The sequence below is a fragment of the Colias eurytheme genome, chromosome 11, assembly GCF_061535395.1.
Source record: "Colias eurytheme isolate Ceu_HAF_F1 chromosome 11, ilColEury1 Martin Lab GWU primary, whole genome shotgun sequence".
NCBI classification, from domain to species: domain Eukaryota; kingdom Metazoa; phylum Arthropoda; class Insecta; order Lepidoptera; family Pieridae; genus Colias; species Colias eurytheme.
The window spans coordinates 6,584,711-6,594,776 of record NC_142990.1 but is presented as its reverse complement, the minus strand read 5'-3'; the positions used below and the strand labels follow the sequence as shown (position 1 = coordinate 6,594,776).

Below are 10,066 nucleotides of genomic sequence, written 5' to 3'. Positions count from 1 at the left end.
ACTGGAGATTGCACTATGACCATTAAAAGCTTCTTGGCCTTAACTAATAAGATATAATGTATTTCTTTTTAAATTTGATTTAACAAAAGCTATTGTTTTGTTTTTTACCTTTCAAAACTGCAGTGGAGTTTTATGGCAAACCAAACAAAATCTATTGTTACATTGACAAATGCCTGTAAAAGATTTATTGCCTCGCCTTTATATTTCGCTTGACCTTCGTGTTTATGTATAATAAAGCAATTTTTTGACAAGTTCATGAACTAAGTCACATTAACGTGTTAGTGTTTTGAATTTATGATTTGATTAGTCAAAGATTGAGAACATCTGCTAATGAATAGCTAATTTTAAATTACTCATTATGAATAAGAGGAACTGGACAGGAGAATCACATTATAAATTAGACGAAAAAAATACGTATAAATAGCTATTGATTTGTGGTGATATCAACATTCGGGTTAAGTCGGTTAGATAGCAACAATGCGTTCCCTCGTGGTGGGTGCCAAGTTTTTATATAAGATATAAGTGATAAATAAATGAATTGGATTTATTAAAAAGTGTATCATGTATTTAAGAAATATATTAATGAAAGTTTTATTTTCCACAGATCCTTTCCCTGGCTTTCACAGTTGCCTTGGCAGCTGATGAGTTCGTGTAAGTATTAACTTAAAAGTGCGAGTAATGAGATCTTATAACAGGAGTGAAATTATAATCAATATTGAGTCCGAATCAAAAAATATAAAACTATAGTCTAGTTTTGAAAATAATATGGTGTAGCTGTACGATTTATACATGGTATATAAACGTATGGTATCTCCAGTTTCACCAAAGTTGACCGGAGATAAAAAAAATTAAAATATAGCCTAAATTTCTCAGGAATAATGAAGCTCACTGCTTCGGAGTTGCGGAGCATATTTCTCTAATTTGTGCCTTGTAACTTTCTTTTTCTCTTCTGTTTAACTTAGCCCTAAGAATAGCCCTAAGAATCCATAGAGCTTGTTATCGATAACAAACTGTTATATCAATTCCAGGAGCACAACAGTGCAACCGATCAGCCGCGCCACAGCATCAGCCTCGGTGACCACATTCAACCCTTACGCATTCTATACTAACCGCTACAACCCAGTACAGCCACAATACAACCCCGCTCGCTACGAAGCCGGCCGCTACGACCCTGGCCGCTACGACCCTGGCCGTTACGACGCTGGCCGCTACAACGCTGGCAAATACGACAACTCTGGACGTTATATTCCAGACAACTCTGGTGCCTACAAGTGGGTATTCCACTAAATATTAACTTAAAAAAAAAAACTCAATGATATTCTTATTTTTTAATCCAATGTGCTACGCGATATTTGGACCAAAGGCTTATTATAATAATTTGCAAATAAAAAAATGATTAAATTTTTATTATTGCTAAAAATGTAATTAATACAAATAAAAAGTCAAATGGCGAAGGTCTAGGAAAATAATCAAGATATTATTTAAATGTTATGTACGTGGCAAGATATTATGAATTTTCGATTATATTTGCACGTCACTACTTTGAATATATAATAATATGTCGAATAAAATTTGTATTTTCATATTTATATTATCTATTTCAGCGGTGACCGCGGAGACCGCGGCGGTGCTGGAGGTTTCTACAGTGGCTCTTCCGACAAGGGAGGTGCTGGTGGTGCTGGCGGTGCCTACGTTGGCAACAAGGACGCCATTATCCCATACAAACCCGAAAATACACCCGTTTCCAGGTGAACTTTATAATGTTGCGTAACAAGTTATTTAACACTTTTATTCAGTACATTCTAATTGTAAACCAAACCAAAACCACCAAATTCGCTGGTGTGACTCCGAAACTTTATTTCTACTTAAATCGGACATACACTGGTGAATGCTAAACATTCACAGAGAACATATAGTGAATCTAAGATAAACGATTTACAATTTATGCGAATGTTTACAAACGCCAGTTTTCGATCGAAAAAGATAAAGTTTTACAAAGAACTAAACACCAATAACTATTAGTTAAAAAAATTCCTAAGATCTCTGGCTTAACCAAGCAAAATAGGAAGAGTTCGGTTTTGGCACTCGCCGACCACTGCTGCGCTTCGTTTGCTCAGCTCGTGCGTATGTTCTAACATAACTTAACCTTAATGTATCCATGGAAAGTATTCTTAACTGCATATCTTAAAAAATATATCCATTATTCGCTTATAATGCACATTGCCCAAGGCGTCGTGTTGTATGATAACAGTCAACGGTGCATGACCGAAATATCCATTAAAAGGATAAGTAAAGTTTATTCACTACCGATCTTGGTGAATCTTAACAATCACCAATGTATCTTAACAAACATTTCGGACATCGTGACATATATACGTATTATATAATGAATATTAAAACATCTTAGTACTTTATTGTAAGAACTTTACACATACACTTACAATTTACAGTGCTCATTATAATGAACAATATTTTACCAAATGAAATCAACTAAGTGAATAAAAAATGAATTCCAGCGTAACCATCAACGGTAACGTCGAGCCTGCTCCCACCGTCCCAGCTGTGCCCGCGACCAGTGCACCAGTCTCTGAGGTCACCACCGCGGCCCCCGTCACCGGCGCCCAGCCCGAACCCGTCCCAGTCTCCACCGCAGTCCCCGTCACCACCGCTGCCCCCATCTACATCGCTTCCACCCCCGTCTACGTTAGCTCTTCGTACAAACCCATCTACCAACCAGTCGCTCAAGTCGCCTCTAAAGTTGTTGGATCCAACACGTACGACTACAAATACGGTATCATTCGTCAAGAGGGAGAGATCTTACCCGACGGCTACCACTACTTGTACGAGACTGAGAACAAAATTCTCGCCGAGGAGGCCGGTCGTCTCGAGAAAATCAATGATTCCGTAGGTATGCGGGTTAAGGGATTCTTCCAATACGTCGCCCCCGACGGTGTCACCTACAGGGTAGACTACACCGCCGACGAGAACGGTTTCGTGCCATCTGGCGCCCATTTGCCCTAGTGAGTCTAGTCTTTATGATAAAAATTGTTACATATGTACCTTATAGGCTAGGACTTTCAGTTCTGGAGTCATTGTTAATGTGATATAAATATTAAATGTTATAAAAATATAAACACGTTTCATTTTATTTTGTATCTTTAATGAAGTTATTCCTTTACTTCGTTTATTTGAACTAAAGTTTTGTTAAGTTTACACGTATTTTTGTAAGTTTACACGTTTTATAATTAAATAATTAATATACCAATAAAATTTATGTAAAATAAGTTAAATTCAAAAGTATCGACTTTAAAACAATTGTTAGTAATTTCGACAGCAATTTAATAAACAAAATTGAAAAATTAGCTTTTCAACAAACATAAAAACAAAAAAAGGGATCCTTAACTACACAAATTTTATACTTGATAGTTTTTTTTTAAAACATAAACACTGATAATTAATTTTAAATCAAAAAGAAACATACATTATAAGAGCGAATAAAACAAAGGTTTTTTTTTAATTCAATTATCAAATGAACAACGACAATTATAATTTATAACAATAAGTATATTAGTCGTGATTTAAACATGGACAAAAGTACACTTATGTACTATTTTCTTGAACATGGCAAATGAGGATACAAATGCATGATATTATAATATAATATGTGAGTGAACATCGCTACAAGTTCCCTGATTGTGAGAATTCAAAACTTGTATACAGTTTTACAAGAACCAAAAGTTTTGCATTGCATCCCTCTTTTAATATCTCCAAGATACAGGCAATAGCCTAGTTTGGGTCTCCTGTAATGATGTAATGTTTAAATGTTGGTAAATAAAGTTTTTATTTTTTTATTTTAATGCATAATATTTAGTATTTGTTTTCACTGTTGTTACTTCCTTGAATTGCGTTGCGAAAATTTGTTGCAAAATGCAAGGTGTTTTTTATTTGCAATTTTCCTGTCGTAACACAGCCCTTAGTAGTCCTAGCAGGTTAATTTTAAGTTATTTTCTGTATTAGATTACATCTTTTACTCCAACTATTTAACATTTTAGACTTGCTTCCCATTCCCATTTCCTTTTTGTTAGTTTTGTCACGCTGTAGGTTTCGATGTAATATTATTTAATAAGTTTCGATGACACACGCTATTCTTATCTCTAGGTCATATACATGCATTCTTGTCGCCCTCTTTCACATAATTGACATAGATTAAATTAATTTGTCGATTCAGACATACACTGCTGAATAAAGGTCAACATTTCCAGTACAAGCGGTTTGACACCCACGCGAAGATATGGACTGAATCTATTTCTAATTATAATTCTGGTACCCACGGAAAAGAACATAATTATTTTTATATGTATGCTTGTTTATAAATAAACATGTGTGATCATTATTATAATAAAGGATCAAAATACCTCGAGAATGTGTCCTATTTTGAAATATTATATAGGCTTATCGACGATACGTTAAGAAGACTATAGGTTCGAAGCAAATTTATATTACTGTATATCTTACTTAGTTTAAACTCACAGGTAACATACTGAAGGGTTTGTTTATTTGGAAAACTGATTCTATTTACAAATTATTTTAAAGGCTTAGTTTGTAATTTATTATAGCACATCTTACTGGCTAAGAGTTAAAAAAATACGAAGCAATCATTAATTTATTTATATTCCTAAAGATGAAAATATGTCCGTACCTATGTGTTCAATTATAAATTATATTGTAGTTATGCATTCTAGACTTGCTTCCTTTAATCTATATTAAAACAATATCATTTATATGAGAATTATTAAAATAATTTAAATAATGAAAATAACCCCTAAAATGAAATATTCTACATTATTATCGTTATGTTTATCTTAAAATTGTTCGCTAATAAAATGAAAACCAGAAGTTTCTCTACTCGCACGGAAATCGTCTGATATATTTATGTGATAAATATTTAACAAATTCTTAGTTTTATTACATTTTTATGTTTTCTTAACTATTAATTCACAGGAGGTCACTAATATTTTATAATAAAAAAGGAAAATCTTACACAAATTACAGAAGAACAAATTTTGTTAAACAAAATATGTATACCTATTCAAAAAGATATCAAAATTAAGATGGATTAATTCATTAATAAATATAACATTATTTCATTAGTCGTTTGACTTAAAGTTTTGCGAAAGCTTTTTGTTATTAATTATTTCCCTGTAAAATTACATTTAAGACGAGTGAGTAGTGTACGTGGAGGTAGATATAGTATACCATTTTATTTATTACATAAGAACGAATATTATCAACATTACTGAAGAATATATATATATCTAATGTATATATAGAAGACTACTACTATTTTGCGATTCATTTTTATATATAAGAATATAGAAGACTATATTCTTTATATATAAAAATGAATCGCAAAATGTGTTGGTAAGCGCATAACTCGAGAACGGCTGAACCGATTTCGATAATTCTTTTTTTATTATATTCCTTGAAGTACGAGGATGGTTCTTATGTAGAGAAAACGTAAACATGTACCACGGGCGAAGCCGGGGCGGACCTCTAGTTTATTATATATCTATAATTATTTATTATTAATATATTATATATCTATAATTTAAAATATTTCAGAAAAAAGGGGTAAAAAAATCCTTGTTACGACATGTATGCCAAAAAGTTTAAATTACAAATCAAAAATTAAAAAAATCCCTACTAATATTATAAATGCGAAAGTAACTCTGTCTGATGAAATTTGGCACAGACAATCTTTAGACCCTGAGAAAGACCATAGGCTACCTTTATTGCGAAAAAACAGCACAAGGGAGGAAGCTAGTACATAATAATATAACGACCATAAACTTCACGGGTTTTGAAAATTTTCCGGAAGGCTAGATAACGTCTGTCGTGTCAGCTAGTCACAAATAAAATAAGTGTACATGAATCAATTATATATTTATCATATATTTATATTTTTACTTACTTATTTTATTTGATGTCAATTGTGTTCTCCTATTCCACAAAATGAATAACATTTGAACATGCACAATATAGCCATTTAAAAAAAAACAATTGAGTCTTATCCGATATAATCCATAAATATCGAGAAAGGAGTCGTTAAGAACGCGAATTTCTCATTGTTAATTACAAACTTTATTTTGTATTCAAATCTTCTTTATAGAATCTCTTTGGTACAGTAATGTATCAGTTATTATTAGCATGCAATTATGAATGCTTAATAATATATTCACATAAAGCAATCCACCTATTAATGAAGCTTGAATCAAACTCCCTTGTGTAGTTTTATAGATCTAAGCAATATTTCGGGAGAGACCGCGGGAAGGTATTCTATACTATGTTGAAATATAATATGATGTGATAATAATAACCGTTGTACAAGTCAGAATCGGTTTTTATAATACTTTTTTTTTCTTATAGGTACATACTATTGCATTAATCGGCATAGCAAGAAGAAAGAATGCCGGTTTTATTATTTCAAAATGATATTTTTTTTTACTATAACGATGTTAACACATTTTGCTGTATAGATATGATTTAAAAATAAACTATGTTTAACCAGTGTTATATTATAAGTGTTATGTTATATTATAACTATAATAATACTTTCCATTGTACTTACGTACATAAAAAGGTCATTATAAATAGATACTATTAATGTTTCCGCTATTTATATAGGTCACCTAAATTCAAACATTGTCATGATTCATAGAATACATGATATTTTAACCTTTTAATTTTTGGTATATTTATTACAATGTTTAATTTTGCTATTATTCTATATTACTTGTTCATAATACACCTTTAATAACTTTATGTGTCTTCTAATAGTGTATATGCAGGATTAGTAAGTAGATATCCATAATACCGACAAATGTTATCTTAATACTGAATATTACTAAATTCACAGACACATATAAGCGTTAAAAAATATATTCTTTAACTTACTTCATTAAAAAATAAAGCACAGTAATGTTGTTAAGTAACCTGCATAGTAGTTCCTAGAAAAGGAACAATCAATAAAATAACATACTTTTCTACAAATGTACCTTCTCCGAATGCATTTAAGACAGTTGTTAATATTATTAATGTTTTTTTCTAATCTATATATATCATGAATCCATTTATAAAGTCAAATAGAAAAATGTCAAGAAATAAGACGAAATTAGATTTATTTCGAGCATTATATTTTTATTTATTTTGCCCAAGTGCATATAAATGTAGGAGTAGCGAATCTACTGAATACCTAATTAACACCTAAAGATCTAGACACACGGAGAATCACATTATAAAATTAGTTGAAAAAAAAACGTATAAATAGAGATTGATCTTTGAAATATCAACATTCAGATTGTCTTTCTGTAGATAGTCACAACAATGCGAGCCATCTTGGTACGTATAGCAGATGTGTCGACGCACGGTTACGATCGTATCGCAGACCTAAATTGAATTAAAACAAATTTTTAAAATTATCATTATAATAATATGGATATAATTTAGATATCGTGTTAAGTGAATGTGTTTTTGGTGTTTCAGGTGTTGTGTTTGGCGGTCGCTGCTCCCCTTGCAGCTGGCCAGTGAGTGCATAATGCATATATTTAAATTTTATCTTTGAGAAAAATCGTCACTAACTGTTCTAAGCATAAAATATAAAAAATTCACCTACTCTATGGAAATATAAAACAATAAATGTAAAGTTTAATGAAGATATTTCTTCGTTGCGCTTTTGATTTTGAATAAATGAGTTTGGAGTCATAAATAAGAAACAATTACATATGTATGTGATATTATTTCAGAGGAGTACCATTCTCGAATGATCGCTTCATATCTAGATCCTACAGACCGTTATCCACAATCCCTAGTAAAATCACACAAAACAATCCGGGTCAATACAACCCGGTCTATAACAACCAGGGTAAATACGACCCCAGCAAATATGGGCCTCGCGGTTACAGCGATTCTTCAGGACGTTACATCCCTGATGACTCCGGTCGTTACAAGTAAGTATTGCGTTAGAATTAATTTTCGTTATTTTATATCATAATTAGATACGATGCAATTAATTAATGTAAAAAAAGACATTACAAATCTCTATTTTTCTGGACGATTAGTCATCCAACTTACTGATTTATAGATATTTTAAATGCAATTCCTCTCTAATATTGCATTGCATTTAGGTCTATTTTTTTTCAAATAACATTTTAATACAGTGGCGACCGTGGTGACCGCGGTGGTGCGGGTGGTTTCTACAGCGGATCCTCTGACAAGGGAGGACCCGGAGGTTTCTACGTCGGTTCCAAGGATGATATCGAAAAGGACAAGCCTTACAAGGACGACCTTGGGAAATACAAGCCCGAAAAGGAGTCTAGGTAAAGCGACCATTAAATTGATCGAGGGAAAACCTCTTGGATCCATATTAACTTGCAAGTATAAAGTAAAGGGCAAAGGTTCTTCAAATTATAAATATATGATTTTTCGATTTCATAATTTTGCATCTATTTTATTAAGTTAGACACAAATATGAAATGAACCTTTTTTTTAAGTGCGAAAATTTTCCAATTTGCCCTCGGCTCCCGGGGAAGGAGCCGTGGGTTAAGCCGGATTCTTACAGACTCTAACCGCACTAACTTTTCTCATGGACGATTACGTCTCTCATCTACGATAAGAGACTTTTTACATTTCCCTGTATATGCATATGACTTTTCAATGTATTATTAATATTCGTTTTATATTATCTAGAAGTATAGATATATACTGCTTAAAATTACGCAGAAGTAGCTTCGAAGTCGTATCGAATAGCTGCGTAGTGTAAAACTGACGATAATCCTTTTAACAGGCCCGCAACCGCTGCACCAAAGCCATCTTCAGTGGCTCCCGTGACTGCCGCTGTTTCGACTCCAGCTCTGTACAGGCCATCTCCTGCCCCAGTTGTTCCTAAAGTAGCCGTCACGACAGGCAACTATGACTACAAATACGGGATCATCCGCCAAGAGGGCGACATTAACCCAGATGGTTACCATTACTTATACGAAACTGAAAACAAGATTCTCGCCGAGGAGGCTGGTCGTATCGAAAAAGACGCCAACTTCGAAGGTATGAGAGCTAAAGGTTTCTTCGAATACGTAGGACCAGATGGTGTGACCTACAGAGTAGACTACACAGCCGACGAGAGAGGTTTTATACCTTCAGGTGCTCATTTGCCTTAATTTAAATCTAGTCTCAAAATTATAATGTATACCGCTATTCCGTACCTGTCTACTTTTGTACCTGTTATTTTAAAACGTTTTTCAACATTGCTTGTTAATAAACGTGATATGAATTCCTACTTTTTAGCATATTTTTTTTACACATATGTGTATGAAATTCCTACTCCCTGAGAGAATACTACAGCATCGGATTTTTGAAGATATTTTGGGTATCTATTTACACAGACATCATTCTCGTTTGAAGTATTGTATACAATAACTTAGAGATGAAATTTAATACCTATTTTGTATTATTTTGTCAAAGTGGTTGGTTAATAAATATAAGAAAATGTTATCACTATAATAACATTATTTAAAATAATGCGAATATTTTTATCAAATTATTTATCAATATCAAATCTTACGTCTTTTATAATCTTGCTGTTTACTCGATATGGTCGATATGGTCAAGACTACTATGTAAATGTACTTTAAAATTGCCTAGTAATGATACATATGAATGAGGACAATTATTTTAACTATGCATATTGACATACTTTATGTTTTGTGTTTTTACATAATTAAGTTATTTTAAAGTTAAATTAGGTATCTATTAAAAGTTAGTGTTCGAATAAAATTGACTGTAGAATATACAGTTCACAATTTTGACCCTGGAATGCACGAGTGAATAAAATTTTAATAAGATCCGATTGAGTATGCAAAATAAATAAAATAAAATTTAATTAGGAACATTAAATCTTATTTCATAATTTAATTATACATATATTCGAAATGTTTAAAATGAGGTAGCTTTTGTGGACTAAAAATCTATTTAAAATTCCTAATTATTGTAATAATTTAATTATAATGATTTT

General features: G+C 32.1%; 2 protein-coding genes across 2 annotated transcripts; both read left to right on the top strand.

Annotated features, from left to right (window-relative positions):
* The first annotated feature begins 434 nt into the window (after positions 1–434).
* On the top strand, positions 435–3,134 carry LOC149904665 (larval cuticle protein LCP-30-like). The gene is made up of 5 exons (XM_090107165.1): positions 435–492; positions 605–651; positions 1,029–1,271; positions 1,605–1,748; positions 2,517–3,134. Exons 1-5 carry the CDS (start codon positions 478–480, stop codon positions 3,019–3,021), a joined length of 954 nt encoding a protein of 317 aa, XP_089963291.1. The 5' UTR covers positions 435–477; the 3' UTR covers positions 3,022–3,134.
* A 4,222-nt stretch (positions 3,135–7,356) lies between these two features.
* On the top strand, positions 7,357–9,413 carry LOC149904664 (larval cuticle protein LCP-30-like). Its single transcript, XM_090107218.1, has 5 exons — positions 7,357–7,398; positions 7,543–7,583; positions 7,803–8,006; positions 8,217–8,375; positions 8,843–9,413. Exons 1-5 carry the CDS (start codon positions 7,384–7,386, stop codon positions 9,210–9,212), a joined length of 789 nt encoding a protein of 262 aa, XP_089963344.1. The 5' UTR covers positions 7,357–7,383; the 3' UTR covers positions 9,213–9,413.
* The last annotated feature ends 653 nt before the right edge of the window (positions 9,414–10,066 follow it).

Bases quoted from the DNA above. Each gene is read 5' to 3' on its own strand.
- LOC149904665 (XM_090107165.1), top strand. The intron at 652-1,028 runs GTAAGTATTAAC...TATCAATTCCAG, and splicing joins TTGGCAGCTGATGAGTTCGT to GAGCACAACAGTGCAACCGA. The intron at 1,272-1,604 runs GTGGGTATTCCA...TATCTATTTCAG, and splicing joins GACAACTCTGGTGCCTACAA to CGGTGACCGCGGAGACCGCG.
- LOC149904664 (XM_090107218.1), top strand. The intron at 8,007-8,216 runs GTAAGTATTGCG...ATTTTAATACAG, and splicing joins GATGACTCCGGTCGTTACAA to TGGCGACCGTGGTGACCGCG. The intron at 8,376-8,842 runs GTAAAGCGACCA...TCCTTTTAACAG, and splicing joins AAGCCCGAAAAGGAGTCTAG to GCCCGCAACCGCTGCACCAA.